The 18,816-nt window shown below is 45.1% G+C and overlaps 1 protein-coding gene across 1 annotated transcript in view; it reads right to left on the reverse strand.

Moving 5' to 3' along the window:
• Positions 1-530: 530 nt before the first annotated feature.
• GOT2 (glutamic-oxaloacetic transaminase 2) overlaps positions 531-18,816 on the reverse strand; it is a 30,783-nt gene continuing 12,497 nt past the window's right edge. The window contains exons 4-10 of the mRNA XM_038368463.2: positions 18,474-18,533; positions 18,161-18,322; positions 17,362-17,466; positions 14,683-14,833; positions 14,199-14,364; positions 12,865-13,015; positions 531-3,659 (exon numbers count right to left, since the gene is read on the reverse strand). Of these exons, the coding sequence (XP_038224391.1) occupies positions 3,537-3,659; positions 12,865-13,015; positions 14,199-14,364; positions 14,683-14,833; positions 17,362-17,466; positions 18,161-18,322; positions 18,474-18,533 (918 nt within the window). The 3' untranslated portion in view covers positions 531-3,536. The remainder of the gene's footprint in view (positions 3,660-12,864; positions 13,016-14,198; positions 14,365-14,682; positions 14,834-17,361; positions 17,467-18,160; positions 18,323-18,473; positions 18,534-18,816) is intronic.

The following is an 18,816-nucleotide window of genomic DNA, read 5'->3' on the forward strand; positions in this document are numbered from 1 at the left end:
TGGCTCTTGCCTGGTCTGGAGGCAATCTCCCCTGAAAACAGGGCTCATTCATGGCTTTGCCACAAGGCCCGAGTCCAGGGCAGTGTATTATGCTGCTCCTAGAGAAGCCTTGAAAGCCATTTGTCATGAATTCCCTCCAAGGCACAGTGGACTTCCCGTACCGTGCTGGTGCAGCAGTTATGGTAGCCCGCTCCCACAACCAATCGCACCCACAGGTATGGGGTGGGGCACAGGAACCCCACCCTGCAACTTTGAAGAGTCAGGCCGAAGGTAGTACAAGGTGGAGACACACCAACTGGAGGCTTTCAAAAGCTCAGCCATGCTAGTGCTGAACAATTTTTTTTTAAAATCCAAAATATCTGGTTTAATATTTGGATAAAGCGCTGTAGGAAGTTTTGTTTATGTTAACTTTAGAACAATCTTCCTAAGAACAGATTGACTTGTGAGCCTAGATGGACCGTTTGTAATTTGCCAACAGAAAAAAAAAGTCAATGAAGGTGTTACAGACTTATTCAGAGAAACATGGATATACTCCAGCTGTAGTTTTATTGTAACACAGAGAACAGGCTGCATAAAGGCCTAAATGACTAGCCAATGGCAGACGGCTTGCCTAGAAAGGTGAAGATCAGAGCTGGATGCACACACAAGCTTAGAACCACAGCACAAAAAAAGTAATTCCCTAACCCGATGCACACTGAGAATCAGAGAGAAGCGAAGGCTTTGGCAGGTGGCTTCAGTAACTCCCACGCAGGAGGACATCTATATCACTACTGCCATTGAAGTGCAATTGACTTCTCTTTACTTGAGACTGGCTAGAATCCTCCTTTACTTCTAGGTACACAGGTTGCAGCTTAGGGTAGACCAGGGTATTCTCAGTTGTTCCGGATGGAACAGTGGTAGGAAGGAACTACAGAAGTGACAGCTGCCTATCCATCAGCAAGAAGCCCTCTAGGGACTAAAACAGGAAAGATCCCCATGGACAGTTATAAGAGATAGAACCACTTAATCTAGGAGTAGGAAAAAAAGAACACATATGGGGATCAGAGGTGGCAGCAGTACCTTGCAGGTGTCCTCATGTATGCTCACGTTCAGGCCTCTACCTTGAGCAATGGAGAATGTCATGCAGCCAGACACGATGGAAACGCTTCATTGTTGTGTTTGCTTTAAGGCCTGCTGAACTCTTAAAACCAAATTTCCATTCAAACTGTTCCAATTACTTTTTAAATAAGTGAACTGGAGTTTTAGCCATGTAACTCTTTCTCTAATCAATGGGAAGCCATGGGCTTTAAACAAAGCCCAAGAGATATGAATGCAAGGCTGAAAATACAGTCTCAACCTCTAAAACTGGGGTGTGTGGGGGGAGAACTATGGAAACCCAGCTCATTGGTTATAAGATGACATACACTGTGGAAGAAGAGACAAAATGGGGAGGGGCTCAGCCTTAAGAGTTGGCTTCAGCTGACAAACACTGGAAAGCCAGAATTGATCAATATGGGTTCAGTGGTGTGCAGGAGAGTCTATTCCAGATTAAATATCAAAGTCCACTTCCACTTTGAAGAGTGACTGTGAAAGAAGAGACATCATGGGGTTCCATGTTTATTGATCATTGCTAAGAGACAACTCTTAGTTTACAAGGAGAGAGGTTTTCTTTTTTTTTTTTTTTTAAATGAGCAGTCCTTCAGAATGGGATCTTTCCTTCCTGCATACGACCATGAGTGCTGACAGTTCTGTTTAAGTATACCCTCCTGACATCTGGGCACAACCCCTGTGCCTTCAGGAGGTTACACAGATATAACTAAGTCTCAAATCCAGGCCACTTAGGTCTGTTGATGCACAAGGAATTGAAGCCAGCCCCCTGTGGAGGAACAGCTAAGACTGGTTGTCACTCTAGTAGCTGGAATAGGAGAGTATACACCACTATCAGGTCAGGCAAAAGAAAGGGCCAGTTTTCAGAGTAGAATCTTAGCGTGGGAAGAATCACTGTACTTCTGTGTGAATGGCATTGGGGAGGCATGCGAGGGAGAGAATGAAGCAAGCCATGTTTCCAAACAAGATTAAAGTGAGAAACGACAACCCCAAAGAGGCACTGATCTATCTTACATGCCCTAACAGCACCACTACTTTTTCTGAACAGAGATGAGATTCCTGATTAGAAAGAAAGGCCAGGAATTATTCAGGCTTTGATATCAGGAGTTCCCTAAAGCTTTTCAGTTTTACTCGTTCAGAAGCAAATTCAGACCCTTTGTGTTCTTTCTGCAATTGTTAGAGACAAAATCAACCCCAGAAGTGGCATTCAGATTGTGACTGTGTAGTAAGTATCCCTCATGCACGCACTCTCTGAAAAGCGCTCTCTCCTTTCATGCTTCTATTGCTGTAAAGGTGGTACAGGCAGTCATCTGTAGCACTCTGACAGGTAAGGAGGAAGCAATTTTAAAAATTGATGCTGATGCAAGTCCACCCAGGCTGAGGGTTAATTATTTGGGATCTCAAGCTGTTTTCTAGGACACTTGATCAAAAGCTGTTTTTCCAAGCAAGACTTGTATACCATATTCACTCCCCCTACACCTACCAATCTGGAGGAGCAGCATGGGTGATGGGTATAATAAGCAAGGGGAGGCTTAACCTCCCGTAGTGCAGCTGCTGCTGGCGGACGCCGCCGGTTGTGGGTTTCATGGTGGAAATTTGTGCTTATTATGCAGAAACTGCACTATACACACTAACCTGGGGCTCCTCCAAGCAGGCTGGGTGTGGGGGCTCAGGGCTCCAGCCATTGGGGGAGAAGGGGGTGGCGGCAGAAGTGGCAGAGCTAGGGACTAGGCTCCCTGAATAGGGGCTCCACCCGCTGCCCATGAGGAGCAGACTCTAAAAACCTTCAATTACGTACAGAGTTTGCAGCTTCAGTGACCTTCCTTGAATGACGGGAGCAAAACAAGCAGACATGCTGTACAAAGGGACACTTGGGCTGCACTGGCTCACACAGCTCAAGCTTTTGCTCTATCCCCACCACAATGTATAAGGACAGGTTTCCCCTGATTACATGAATGCAGTGATGCTTTACTTGATCTCCTTTGAGAGTGGGAGGACGGGATCTTGATCCTGTTCTAGCTCATTTAAAAACAGTAACTGAACTATGTTATGAAGCCTTCTCCCCTCCCAAGTAATGGATGGGCACAGAGACGCCACTCGGCGCCCAGTGCTCTTGGTCCAAGTTCCATCATTCTACATGCAGTAGTTCTGCCAAGACATTTAAAGCCTGAAGGGTGCCTGTGTAGGGGAGAGGGTGCATAACACGAGAAGATACTGCTTAAGAGAGGAGCAGGAACCAGTGACATCCCCATCAGAAAGGTCAGGTGGCTTTGGCTACGAAGCGTTGATGCTGCTAGCTGCGGCCTTGTACACGAGATACATTAAATGACAAAGTGCTGTGGTTGAAAGTAAATATTCCGCTTGCCCCAAGGACCCAAATGCATTTCTCCTTCTTCTTGCATTAGAAAGTCCAAAGACCGTTGAAGGGAAGGCCGTCTGCTCCACCATATTTACTTGCTGACCTGGTGTACTGCACGAGCTAGGTAACCCACGTTGCCAGATGTGACCCCTGCCATGGAGATCCGGCCATCTTTTGTCATGTATATGGAGAACTCCTTGGTTAGTCGCTCCACCTGAGGGGGGGGAAAAAAAACAAAAAAACAAAAAAGTTCTTAGTTCTGGGGTGTCCAAACTTCACCTGACTGAAGGGCTGCTTTGGCAGCTTGCCAGGGCCTCAAGTCACAACCAGTTTGCCAAAAATGAAGGTGTAGCCCATGGAGACTGAATCCCAGCATACCATGCTCCATCCTGATTCTAGCAGTAGATAGGTAGAGACTCAGCAATGTATGCTGGAAATTGTAATTTATATGAGAGAAGCTATCTTCCCCAGGTCACATCACAGATCTCTGAGCTGCACTCGGCCTGCTCTTTGGCCAGCCCTGAAACCCACTCACTAGCACTGTGGCACATAAGAATGACCGTACTGGGTCAGACCAAAGGTCCATCCAGCCCAGTATCCTGTCTACTGACAGTAGCCAATGCCAGGTGCCCCAGAGGGAGTGAACCTAACAGATAATGATCAGTGATCTCTCTCCTGCCATCCATCTCCAGCCTCCGACAAACAGAGGCTAGGGACACCATTCCTTACCCATCCTGGCTAATAGCCATTAATGGACTTAGCCTCCATGAATTTATCCAGTTCTCTTTTAAACCCTGTTATAATCCTGGCCTTCACAACCTCCTCAGGCAAGGAGTTCCACAGGTTGACTGTGCGCTATGTAAAGACGACCTTCCTTTTATTTGTTTTAAACGTGCCACCCATTAATTTCATTTGGCGGCTTCTAGTTCTTATATTATGGGAACAAGTAAATAACTTTTCCTTATTCACTTTCTCCACAGCACTCATGATTTTATAGACCTCTATCATATCCCCCCTTAGTTTCCTCTTTTCCAAGCTGAAAAGTCCTAGCCTCTTATCTCTCCTCATTGGGGACCCGTTCCAACCCCCTAATCATTTTAGTTTCCCTTTTCTAATGCCAGTATATCTTTTTTGAGATGAGGGGACCACATCTTTACGCAGTATTCAAGATGTGGGCATACCATGGATTTATATAAGGGCAATAAGATATTCTCCATCTTATTCTCTATCCCTTTTTTAAATGATTCCTAACATCCTGTTTGCTTTTTTGTGACGCTGCACACTGCGTGAAGATCTTCAGAAAACCATCCATGATGACTCCAAGTTCTTTCTCCTGATTAGTTATTGCTAATTAGTCCCCATCATATTTTATGTGTAGTTGGGGTTATTTTTTCCAAATGTGCATTACTTTACATTTATCTACATTAAATTTCGTTTGCCATTTTGTTGCCCAATCACTTAGTCTGATGAGATCTTTTTGAAGTTCTTCACAGTCTGCTTTGGTCTTGACTATCTTGAGCAGTTTAGTATCATCTGCAAATTTTGCCACCTCGCTGTTTACCCCTTTCTCCAGGTCATTTAGGAATAAGTTGAATAGGATTGGTCTTAGGACTGTCCTTTGGGGAACACCACTCGTTACCCCTCTCCATTCTGAAAATTTACCATTTATTCCTACCCTTTGTTCCCTGTCTTTTAACCAGTTCTCAATCCATGAAAGGATCTTCCCTCTTATCCCATGACACCTTAATTTACGTAAGAGCCTTTGGTGAGGGACCTTGTCAAAGGCTTTCTGGAAATCTAAGTACACTTTGTCCACATGTTTGCTGACCCCCTCAGAGAACTCGAATAGATTAGTAAGACATGATCTTCCTTTACAGAAACCATGAAGACTTTTGTGCAACAATTTATGTTCTTCCACATGTCTGACAATTTTGTTCTTTACTATTGTTTCAGCTAATTTGCCCGGTATGGACGTTAGACTTACTGCTCTGTAACTGCCAGGATCTCCTCTAGAGCCCTTCTTAAATATTGGCGTTACATTAGCTATCTTCCAGTCATTGGATACAGAAGCTGATTTAAAGGACAGGTTACAAACCATAGTTAATAGTTCCCAATTCCATATTTGAGTTCTTTCAGAACTCTTGGGTGAATGCCATCTGGCCCCGCTGACTTGTTCCTGTTAAGTTTCTCAATTAATTCCAAAACCTCCTCTAGTGACACTTCTATCTGTGACAATTCCTCAGATTTGTCACCTACAAAAGACAGCTCAGGTTTGGGAATCTCCCTAACATCCTCAGCCGTGAAGACTGAAGCAAAGAATTCATTTAGTTTTTCTGCAATGACTTTATCGTCTTCAAGTGCTCCTTTTGTATCTCGATCGTCCAGGGGCCCCACTGGTTGTTTAGCAGGCTTCCTGCTTCTGATGTACTTAAAAAACATTTTGTTATTACCTTTTGAGTTTTTGGCTAGCTGGTCTTCAAACTCCTTTTTGGCTTTTCTGATTACGTTTAAATTGGCAGTGTTTATGCTCCTTTCTATTTACTTCACTAGGATTTGACTTCCACTTTTTAAAAGATGCCTTTTTCTCTCTCATTGCTTCTTTTACATGATTGTTAAGCGATAGTGGCTCTTTTACTATGTTTTTTAATTTGGGATATACATTTAAGTTGAGCCTCTATTATAGTGTCTTTGAAAAGTGTCTATGCAGCTTGCAGGGATTTCACTCTAGTCACTGTACCTTTTAATTTCTGTTTAACTAACCACCTCATTTTTGCATAGTTCCCCTTTCTGAAATTAAATGCTACAGTGTTGAGCTGTTCTTCCCACCACAGGAAGGTTAAATGTTATTATATTATAGTCACTATTTCCAAGCAGTCCTGTTATAGTTACCTCTTGAAACAGATCCTGCGCTCCACTCAGGACTAGATAGAGAGTTGCCTCTCCCCTTGTGGGTTCCTGTACCAGCTGCTCCAAGAATCAGTCATTTAAAGTATCGAGAAATAGCGTGTCTACATTTTGTCCTGAGGTGATATGTACACAGTTACTACAGGGATAATTGAAATCCCCCACTATTATTAGAGTTCTTTATTTTGATAGCCTCTCTAATCTCCCTTAGCATTTCATCGTCACTATCACTGTCCGGTCAGATGGTCGATAATAGATCCCTACTGTTATATTCTTATTAGAGCATGGAATTACTATCCATAGAGATTCTGTGGAGCATGTGGATTTATTTAAGATTTTCATTTCATTTGATTCTACATTTTCTTTCACATCTAGTGCCACTCCCACCCCCGCATGACCTGCTCCGTCCTTCAGATATATTTTGTATCCCGGAATGATTGTGTCCCATTGATTGTCCTCATTCCACCAGGTTTCTGTGATGCCTATTATATCAATATCCTCCTTTAACACGAGGCACTCTAGTTCACCCATCTTATTATTTAGACTCCTAGCATTTGTGTACAAGCACTTTAAAAACTCGTCACTGTTTATTTGTCTGCCCTTTTCTGATGTGTCAGATTCTTTATGTGAATGTTCTTGTCTGATCTGGCCCATACTTTATCCTCTTCCATCCTCTCCTCCTGACTAAAACCTAGAGAATCTCTATCACTAGACTCTCCTCTAAGAGAAGTCTCTGCCCGATCCATGTGCGCCTCTGCAGCAATCGGCTCCCCACCCCCATCTCTTAGTTTAAAAACTGTTTTGCAACCTTTTTAATGTGAAGTGCCAGCAGGCTGGCTCCACTCTGGTCTAGGTGGAGCCCATCCTTCCTGTATTGGGATTGGGGGAGCCTAAAGTTTCCCCAGTTCTTAATAAATCTAAACACCTCCTCTCTACACCATCATTTCATCCATGCATTGAGACTTTGAAGCTCTGACTGCTCACCTGGCCCTGTGTGTGGAATTGGAAGCATTTCCGAGAATGCCATCATAGCGGTCCTGGATTTCGGCTGAGCATTTGGCTGAGGCTAAGGCAGTCACATGATTTCAGCAGCACTTTAATGCCATATTTTAAAGAGCAACACGATTGTTCCATTTTTACAGCTGAGAGAGCTAGTTTAGCTTTTAATCACTACCACTGAAGGGTGTTGTCATAATCATACAGCTGAGGGTAGCCTAGAATTCCTCCTTACCTGTAAGGGGTTAAGAAGCTCAGATAACCTAGTTGGCACCTGACCAAAAGGACCAGTGGGGAAAGAAGATACTTTCAAATCTTGGGGGGGTGGGGAGGGGAGCGGTGCAGAAGGCTTTGTTGGTGTGTTCTCTGGGGAAAGCAGAGAAGCATCAGGTCAAAATTCTCCTATAAACTATCTTGTACAAGTCTCTGATATTAGAAAAAAGAGTAAGTAAATAAGGCAAGGCATGTTAGATTACCTTTTATTTTCAACTTGTGAATTTTCCCTTTGCTAGAGAGAGGTTTATCCTGGTTTTTTGTAACTTTAAAGTTTTGCCTAGAGGGGAATCCTCTGTGTTTTGAATCTGATTACCCTGAAAAGTATTTACCATCCTGATTTTACAAATGTGATTCTTTTACCTTTTCTTTAAATAAAATTCTTCTTTTAAGAACCTGATTGATTTTTCATTGTTCTTAAGATCCAAGGATTTGGGTCTGTGTTCACCTGTACCAATTGGTGAGGATATTATTCTCAGGCCTTCCCCAGGAAAGGGGGTGTAGGGCTTGGGGGAATATTTTGGGGAAATAGGACTCTAAGTGGTCCTTTCCCTGGTTCTTTGTCTAAATCACTTGGTGGTGGCAGCATACTGTAAAAGGACAAGGCGGAATTTGTGCCTTGGAAAGTTTTTAACCTAAGCTGGTAAAAATAAGCTTAGGGGGTCTTTCATGAGGGTCCCCACATCTGTACCCCAGAGTTCAGAGTGGGGGAAGGAACCCTGACAGGTGTCATGCAAGCACTAAAACATTTTGACTGGTGAATAGAGACTTTGGGGAAAAACAGGAAGGAAGGATAGTCCCCTTTTCATGAGGGCCTCTCATGTCAGTAGGCTATGTTTTAGCCCACCCAAGGATTCCGTATGCCAAAGAAAATGGCAAAGATTCTTAAAAATGAAGATTGAAGACCAAGGGACAGCAAGGAATTTGAGAGATATTAATAGGTTAACAGTGCCTGAAAAGTTAGTGTCTCCTGACTGATCTGCCAGTTTCTAAGGGCAGGTTTACACTTAAAATCCTGCAATGGTGCAGCTGTGCTGCTGTAGTGCTTTAAAGATGACACACTATGCTGATGGGAGAGAGCTCTCCCATCAGAGTAGTTAATCCACCTCCTTGAGAGGCAGTAGCTAGGTCAGAGGGAGAAGCTCTCCCACTGACAAAGTGCTGTCTGCACAAGAGGTTAGGCTAGTATAACTAGAGCCTGGAGCAGATACAAAATTTGTACCTGCATCTGATCTGCAAACATGGCCTGCAGATATCCAGAGTGCAGGGCTCTAGGTGTAACTATGGCACTCAGCAGCGTGAATTTTTCACACACCCTGAGTGATGTAGTTATACCAACATAGGTCTGGTCTGCACTATAGACCTAAGTCCAAGATACTCTCTCTCTCTCTCTCTCTCACCCCTTTGCCCCATATCACTGGGATTGAGAGCATTTTCCAAATTTCTAACAGGAAGCTGAACCCTGAATTCAGGATCTGGCAGGCAGCTCAATTGAAAACCATGTTTGTAAACTATTTAAGTTATTAATAATCTAACATTCTGGACCATGGGCATGCACAAACAGATGTGCTCACCTACTCTGTGGGCACCTTTACATCCACATGTTTGTATTCCAGCAGTGATTTGGTTTCTCTTTCATTTTTAATCACTGTAGTTCAGTGGTTCTCAAACTTTTGTACTGATGACCCCTTTCACATAGCAAGCCTCTGAGTGCAAACCCACCCCCTTAAAAAAACAAAAAAAAAACAAAAAACACTTTAATATATTTCATACCATTATAAATGCTGGATACAAAGTGGGGTTTGGGGTGGAGGCTGACAGCTTGCAATCTCCCATGCAATAACCTTGTGACCCCCTGCTGTAGTTGGTTTTTAGATAGTCACAATAGACAACACAGCCCTGCTCTGAACATGGCAAGAGGGAGCTTACTGAGCTTAGGGATGGCCTAGGTTTCCTAGGCCCTGCCACAGCACAGGGGGTTGGACTTGATGACTTCGAGGTCCCTTCCAGCCAGACATTTCTAGGATTCTATGATTTTGCCTCAGACCTCTGCATCTCATGTGAAATCTCGTGTTACTGGAACAGGTGGCTCATCATGGTACCTTTATGACAGTAGGCTAGTCTGAAGGGATAGACGATAGTTGCCGAAGGGGGTATCCTAGATAGCAAGGAGGCTAAGACTGATGTTGACTGCACACAAGATTCTCTATAAAAAGAAAAGGAGTACTTGTGGCACCTTAGAGACTAACAAATTTATTTGAGCATAAGCTTTCGTGAGCTACAGCTCACTTCATTGGATGCATTTGGTGGAAAAAAAAAAAAGATTCTCTATGTCTGCTTTTTTGTAAGGAATTAAGTTCCTCAGCTCCATCAGAGTCTTAACTGGCTTTACATTTGTGACTTCCCATTTGGAAATACAGCCATGAGTGACATGGGCTAGAACTGAATCAAGGGTGATTTATGTTGGACATGAGGAAAAACTTCCTGTCAGGGTGGTTAAGCACTGGAATAAATTGCGTAGGGAGGTTGTGGAATCTCCATCATTGGAGATTTTTAAGAACAGGTTAGACGAATGCCTAGATAAAATTCAGTCCTTCCTTGAGTGCAATGGACTAGATGACCCCTCAAGGTCACTTTCAATTCTACCATTCAGAAAAGCAGACTGACAACCTCAGAGAACTGATGGGCAGGATCCCCTGGGAGAATAACATGAGGGGGAAAGGAGTCCAGGAGAGTTGGCTGTATTTTAAAGAATCCTTATTGAGGTTACAGGGACAAACCATCCCGATGTGTAGAAAGAATAGTAAATATGGCAGGCGACCAGCTTGGCTTCACAGTGAAATCCTTGCTAATCTTAAAACACAAAAAAGAAGCTTACAGGAAGTGGAAGTTTGGACAAATGACCAGGGAGGAGTATAAAAACATTGCTCGGGCATGCAGGAGTGAAGTCAGGAAGGCCAAATCACAGTTGGAGTTGCAGCTAGCAGGAGATGTTAAGAGCAACAAGAAGGGTTTCTTCAGGTATGTTAGCAACAAGAAGAAAGTCAAGGGAAGTGTGGGCCCCTTACTGAATGAGGGAGGCAACCTAGTGACAGAGGACGTGGAAAAAAGCTAACCTACTCAATGCTTTTTTTGCCTCTGTCTTCACGAACAAGGTCAGCTCCCAGACTACTGCACTGGGCAGCACAGCATGGGGAGGAGGTGACCAGCCCTCTGTGAAGAAAAGTGGTTCAGGACTATTTAGAAAAACTGGATGAGCACAAGTCCATGGGGCTGGATGCACTGCATCTGAGAGTGCTAAAGGAGTTGGCGGATGTGATTACAGAGCCATTGGCCTTTATCTTTGAAAACTCATGGCGATCGGGGGCGGTCCCGGATGACTGGAAAAAGGCTAATGTAGTGCCCATCTTTAAAAAAGGGAAGGAGGAGGATCTGGGGAACTACAGGCCAGTCAGCCTCACCTCAGTCCCTGGAAAAATCATGGAGCAGTTCCTCAAGGAATCAATTCTGAAGCACTTCGAGGAGGGGAAGTGATCAGGAACAGTCAGCATGGATTCACCAAGGGCAAGTCATGCCTGAATAATCTAATTGCCATCTATGACTAGATAACTGGCTCTGTGGACGAGGGGAAAGCAGTGGATGTGTTGTTCCATGTCAAAAGCTTTGCTAAAGTCAAGTTCTCCCACAGTATTCTTGTCAGCAAGTTGAAGTATGGGCTGGATGAATGGACTATAAGGTGGATAGAAAGCTGGCTAGATTGTCGGGCTCAACGCGTAGTGATCAATGGCTCCATGTCTAGCTGGCAGCCGGTATCGAGTACCCCAAGGGTCGGTCCTCGGGCTGGTTTTGTTCAATATCTTCATTAATGATCTGGAGGATGGTGTAGATTGCACCCTCAGCAAGTTTGCAGATGACACTGAAGCGGGAGGAGAGGTAGGTACGTTGAAGGGTAGGGATAGGACACAGAGGGCCCTAGACAAATTAGAGGATTGGGCCAAAAGAAATCTGATGAGGTTCAACAAGGCTAAGTGCAGAGTCCTGCACTTAGGATGGAAGAATCCCATGCATTGCTACAGACTAGGGACCGAATGGCTAGGCTGCAGTTCTGCAGCAAAGGACCTAGGGGTTACAGTGGACGAGAAGCTGGTTAGGAGTCAACAGTGTGCCCTTGTTGCCAAGAAGGCCAATGGCAATTTGGGATGTATAAGTAGGGGCACTGCCAGCAGATCAAGGGACGTGATCGTTCCCCTCTAACCGACATTGGTGAGGCCTCATCTGGAGTACTGTGTCCAGTTTTGGGCCCCACACTACAAGAAGGATGTGGAAAAATTGGAAAATGTCCAGCGGAGGGCAACAAAAATGATTAGGGGACTGGAACACATGACTTATGAGGAGAGGCTGAGGGAACTGAGATTGTTTAGTCTGCAGAAGAGAAGAATGAGGGGGGATTTGATAGCTGCTTTCAACTACCTGAAAGGGGGTTCCAAAGAGGATGGATCTAGACTGTTCTCAGTGGTAGCAGATGACAGAACAGAGTATTGGTCTCAAGTTGCAGTGGGGGAGGTTTAGGTTGGATATTAGGAAAAACTTTTTCACTAGGTGGGTGATGAAACACTGGAATGGGTTACCTAGGGAGATGGTGGAATTGCCTTCCTTAGAAGTCTTTAAGGTCAGGCTTGACAAAGTCCTGGCTGGGATGACTTAGTTGGGGATTGGTTCTGCTTTGAACAGTGGGTTGGACTAGATGACCTCCTGAGGTCCCTTCCAACCCTGATATTCTATGATCCTATGATAATTCTATGGTTTTCCCTAGTGCAGCCACTAGCAACCCAAAAGGGACCAACTTCTTTTTCAATGAAAGGACAAGCTGCTCATTCAAGGCAATGCACTGAGCAGACCAGCATGGAGCCAGCAGGAGTCTCTCTCACACACACACACAGAGCAATCCAACAGGACTGGAATTTCTCCTGCAAACTGCCTTAGGGCAACCTGCTTAGGTCCCACCGGAATGCCCCCAAGGAGGCTACATGGAAGTCAGGTACATCTTATCAGTTAAATTTAACACTAACCAGAGACATATTTAGAAAGAAAAAGCCAATGCTAAAGTGGGAAATTATTTTGTCATCAGCTCCCCCCACCTTTCCATGAACAGCATGTGTTCCATAAGCCCAGCCTGCCGTGGATATCCTGTTCCCTCAAGTCCAGGGGAATTGTTTTTCAAGCAGATTCTTGAGAATCGCACTTACCTGTTCAGGTTTCAGCCCTGTGTAACAGAACATGCCGATCTGGTCAGTGATGTGTTGCCAGTTGTGGGAGGAGCCTTCTTTCTTGAGGTTGGCCACCAGTTGGTTGCGCATGTCAATGATTCGGTCAGCCATCCCCTTCACCTCTTCCAGCCTGCAGGAGGAGCAACAGGAAGGAGATGCCTGGACATCAGATTCAGACAAAGGTGAGGCAGGACAACAACAGAGACTAGCATGCAGTTGACTACCCAAGGAAACACCTCTAAAGCTTCCCTATTCATAATTCACACTGGGCACCAACCTGAGATGCTGAAGTGAAGTTATGCACTGCTGCTTTAAACTGGTCACGCACACATTCAACTGAGTGCTACAGGCAAAAGATCACTTGGGTGGCTTCAGTTAAAGAGGCAGAGCAAGCCTAGTGTTTTAGTTCAGCGTGTGAAGTTGAATCCACACTGCTTTAGGAGCTGCCTCTCTCTCCTGTGATCAGAAGAGGGGGGCTCTTTATTAACCCAGATTATGCACAGTGGGTGTGATATGGACTCCAGTTCAGAGGGGACCAGGGTGAGATCACCATACTCACAGGGTTTCCCATTGCAGAAGGCTGATTGTTAAGCACACTTGAGCCATGGACTTTAAATATCAAGGGGCTCATCATGAACAGAAATATTTCTGATACCACCCAGGACAAAGTCCAGTTCTACAGACCTTACTGATCAGTCCACCTGTTCAAACAGCGCGGCTAGGTTCTATGTTTGGAGCAGCAGGAAGTCAGCATAGTCAGAGGAAGGAGAGTATGCTGTATTTAAAAGAACTCCCCTCCTGGAAGAGCTGGACTATACACTGGCATCTTCCCTGCAGCTCTAGGTAAAGAGGTGTAAGTGGTTTTTCTGTCTCTTTGCTCACTAGCAGCTTGGTGCCAGAGCTCCCTGGCATTGTTACTGCAACAGAGGAGACCCAAGCAGGGAAGCACCTTGACCAGCATATTTGACTAGGAGTTCTGAGGGGCAGTGTTCAGTCGGAGCTACATTTCATTTTGACGACAGTCACTGAGCAGGCATGGTGGGAGACTGTGCCTTGTTTAGAAGCTTCCCTCAAGGGTAAGCCTCTTGAATTTCCCCCTTCTTTGGCTGATGATGCCCCATTGTGGCTGACGGGATGGGTCACCCTAAAGTACTCTCCACTGAGGTTTCATTCCTTTGTGCTCCCTATCTACAATGGAGAAGGTTGTTTAGTCTGACTTGTTCAGTACTTTGTCCTGAATAATTCCTATGCAGCACCTTTCCCATCATGAGCAGACTAGAAGCAAACAGGCTTCTGAAGGAGAGTTGCCTTACCATTCCTTCCGCAGGTCGGGACTCGTCAGGATGGTGGAGGCAATACGAGCTCCATTGATGGGTGGGTTTGAATACATGGGGCGGATCAGGATCTTTAGCTGGGATTCCACCCTCTTGGCCTCATCCACATCCTTGCAGATCACTGAGAAGGCACCCACGCGCTCCCCTGAAACATAGTCCAAGTCAGATCATACCCATGCAACCACAACAAACAATATTGTAGGCCTCCAGCATTTGGATTAGACTTGCCCTGGGTAGAGTAGCATGAGCTTCCCCAGTACCCCAGCTCTGACCAGATCTCCCCTCTGTGCCAAAGGGGAGTGCCTCTAGTAGGCAAAAGGTCATGGATCTGGTGGGCATCCACCAGAAGGTAGGGATTTGTGGTCACTCATGGTGCAGGTGGCTTTCACATCTGCAATCTGGAAGTGAAAGGCTCCATATCTCATCATTAACCTCTGAGCCATCTTCCTTTCCCACTGCTTACCATAAAGGCCCATGTTCTTGGCGTAGGACTGAGATAGAACAACATTAATGCCTTGCTCAATAAAATGACGCACAGCCCAAGAGTCCCGGTTTATATCCCCGCTGGCAAAGCCCTGGTACGCCATGTCAAAGAATGCAAAGAGATTTTTTTCCTGCAAGGGAAAACAAAGATTCAATCACTCACCCTTCTAATGGCTGAATGTCCAGGGTCACCTATGAGCTATAGGAATTAAGTCAGCAGCATTACTAGATATTTATGCAGGGCCTCCCCCATGTGTTACTGCACAACCACCAGGGCTCCTGGCTACTAATAGGCAGCACAAAGTGGCACGCATAGTCACAGATTATGGAGCACATACCAGTGCATTTCATTTGCATTCCAGGTGTGTATACACTAATCTTTGAGCTAAATACTTTGAGAACTGTGTGTCTGAAGAGAAGATTCATCATGTTAACCCCAGAGCATGTGACAGCTAGTCAGGTTAGTTGGCATCCTCCTGTCCCCCAACACTTTCTCTGTCCAATGGCCAAGATGGCACTAACATTTAGCTGGGTTCAGTTTTTCAGTCTTCTGACCCCTTCCTGGCAGGGGTGGCCAACCTGTGGCTCCAGAGCCACATGCGGTTCTTCAGAAGTTAATCTACGGCTCCTTGTATAGGCACTGACTCCGGGGCTGGAGCCACAGGTGCCAACTTTCCAATGTGCCAGGGGGTGCTCACTGCTCAACCCCTGGGTTGGCCACAGGTCCACTCCACCCCACTCCTTCCTGCCCCCTCCCCTGAGCCTGCTATGCCCTTGCTCCTCCCTGCCATGAAACAGCTGATTGGGAGGTGTGAGGAGAGAGGGGGAGGCGCTGGGAGCAGGGGTGGGGGAGGTGATGGGGGGCTGCTGACATATTACTGTGGCTCTTTGGCAATGTACATTGGTAAATACTGGCTCCTTCTCAGGCTCAGGCTGGCCACCCCTGCCATAGGCCTTAATATAAAAGGTATTTTTGGGGAGGGGGCAGAGAGGTCTCTGAAGTCTCAGATCTACAGATCTCCTGTTGTCGGCCAGAAAAGTTTAGCCTCCCAATTTGAATCCCAAGGCAAGACTTAAGTTTCAGCCTTCGTTCTATTAGCCAATGTGTTGGATAAGATTCCTTTCAGGAATAGGAAAGCCTACTTCAACAGCTAAAGAGATTGCCCTTTAAGTTGCTCAATAAAGAAGGACTGTTCAAAGTGACACACTATTCATCAACTCTGCTGTGTGTATTCAAACTCCTCTCTCCTTGGTTTAGTGAAGTCTGTTCCTGGACATTCTATTACAGATTTAAAAGTAGCTATACTTGAACAAAAAAACTTCAGACTTCAGAAACAGACTTCAAAGAGAAACTGCAGAACTAAAATTCATTTGCAAATTTAACACCATTCCATTAATTTGGGCTTGAATAGGGACTGGGAGTGGCTGGCTCATTACAAAAGCAGTTTTGCCCCTCTTGGAATTAACACCCCCTCATCAATTATTGGGAGTGGACTACATCCACCCTGATCAAGTTGGCCCTATCAACACTGGTTCTCCACTTGTGAGGTAACTCCCTTCTCTTCATGTGTCAGTATATAATGCCTGCATCTGTAATTTTCACTCCATGCATCTGAAGAAGTGGTTTTTTACCCACAAAAACTTATGCCCAAATAAATCTGTTAGTCTTTAAGATGCCACCGGACTCCTTTTTGTTTCTAAGGATGGAGATTCCACCACCTCCCTAGGTAACCCATTCCAGTGCTTCACTATCCTCCTAGTGTAACGGTGTTTCCCAATATAAAACTAGACCTCCCACACTGCAATTTGAGACCCTTGCTCCTTGTTCTGTCATCTGCCACCACTGAGAACAGCTGTGCTCCATCCTCTTTGGAACCGCTCCCTTCAGGTAGTTGAAGGCTGCTATCAAATCCTCCCTCACTCTTCTCTTCTGCAGACTAAATAAGCCCAGTTCCCTCAGCCTCTCCTCGTAAGTCATGCGCCCCAGCTCCCTAATCATTTTCATTGCCCTCCGCTAGAGCCCGTCTGTAGTGGGGCGAACAAAACTGGACAATACTCCATGTGTGGCCTCACCAGTGCTAAATAGAGGAGAATAATCACTTCCCTAGATCTGCTGGCAATGCTCCTACTAATACAGTCCAATGTGCTGTTGACCTTCTTGGCAATGAGGGCACACTGCTGACTCATATCCAGCTTCTTGTCCACTGTAATCCGCAGTCCTTTTCCGCGGAACTGCTGCTTAACCAATTGGTCCCCAGTCTGTAGCACTGCATGAGATTCTTTGTTCCCAAGTGCAGGACTCTGCACTTGTCCCTGTTGAACCTCATCAGATTTCTTTTGGCCCAGTCCTTCAATTTGTCTAGGTCACTCTGGACCCTATCCCTACCCTCCAGTGTATTTCCATAGAATGCTGAGTGTTTGACCTGTGAGTATGTGATGTGAATTCTGCTTCTGCACCGTCCAATACACTTGGGCTCCCCTCTACCTTAGACAGGTAAGGTTGCCATACAAGTTGACAAGGGACAAATGGGCCATTGCTCAATAGAGACCAAAGACTACACAGCAAGACTTTGGTCTAAGAAAGTCTAGGAACATAGCAAATTTCAAAAGTAGTATCAACACAGATATGACATACACACCAGGCCACCCCATAACTCACCTTCACCACAGCAGCTAGCTCCTTCCATTGCTCTGGTCGGGGGTCCACACCAGTGGGGTTGTGAGCGCACGCGTGGAAGAGAATGACACTCTGCTCAGGAATTTTCTAAAGAAGATGTTACAGAGAGTGACATGAGACAAGAGATGTTTAACTAAGATAACTAAGCCACAGGCAAGCAATGAGTTAGAAGTCACAGCAATATCAGAAACAGAGTAAAAGGCGAGCAGTAGTAAATCAGCTTGTGCTCAAGAGTGTGATGAGTTTTGTAGAGTCTTTAGAGAAATGGTTCTCAATCGGGGGTACATCAACTCATCTAGATATTTATCTGGTGTTACAGCAGGCTACAGAAAAAGCACTAATTAAGTCAGTACAAACTAAAATTTCATACAGACATTTCTGCTCTGTATACAATACACTGAAATGTAAGCACAGTATTTATATTCCAATTGATTTATTTTATATTTATATGGCAAAAATGAAAGTCAGCAATTTTGCACAGCAACAGTGTACTGTGACACTTTTGTATTTTTATGTCTGATTGTGTAAGCAAGAAGTTTTTAACTGAAGTGAAACTTGGGGTACACAAGACAAATCAGACTCTTGAAAGGGGTACAGCAGTCTGGAAAGGTTGAGAACTGTTGCTTTAGAGGTTCAAATGACTACTAGAAATTGCAACTACAGGATGAGGGAGCTGCTCAGTGGCCTGAGATTCAGGCTCAACCTAGAAGCTAAGTAAGTTGGGTCATGAAACTGCCAACCCTACCTTCCCCCTTTGCTCCCATCTCAACAGCCAACTCACAGAAATGTCATCCAAGGCTCCAGCGAAGTCAAAGCCGCAGGTCTTGGGATCATAGTAGCGATAGGCATGCAGCTGCATGCCAGCATCCCTAAAAATGGGGGTGTGATTGCCCCAGGATGGTTTGGGCAGATACACGTCACGGCTGTACTTGAAGAATCGTTGCTAGAGCAGACAGAGAGAGCAAGTTTAACTGGTGTATTCCATTGCTGTACATAGGAAAGTCAGTCTCACAGAAGTAAGGGGTTTAAATCAATGCATGAGCTTCAGCCACAGATGTCCCCTCTCCTCCCATCACCATTTCTCAGGGACTCACCAAGAAACTGGCTCCAACTCTTAGAGACCCAGTCCCAGAAATCGTCTGTACGGTGACATACTATAAGGGAAAGGGATGCAAATGCGTAAGATGCCAAACTACCACACAAAATATATCTATTCTAAACTCATCAATACCTAAATCCCGTACAAGACAGCAAGTTAATTCTGCAGGCCTGAGAAGTTAAAAACAATGTCTCATGGATCTTTTACTCAATTTCAAATGGTAACTTACAATACAACCTTAGATTAAAAGGTAGATAAACAGCAAGACATGGCTCTACATTAGTTGAAATACTGTCTCATCACAGGACTGGAAGCCAGGAATTGCTGAGCTCCACCTC

Source organism: Dermochelys coriacea, chromosome 12 (genome assembly GCF_009764565.3).
Source record: "Dermochelys coriacea isolate rDerCor1 chromosome 12, rDerCor1.pri.v4, whole genome shotgun sequence".
Classification (NCBI taxonomy): Eukaryota; Metazoa; Chordata; order Testudines; family Dermochelyidae; genus Dermochelys; species Dermochelys coriacea.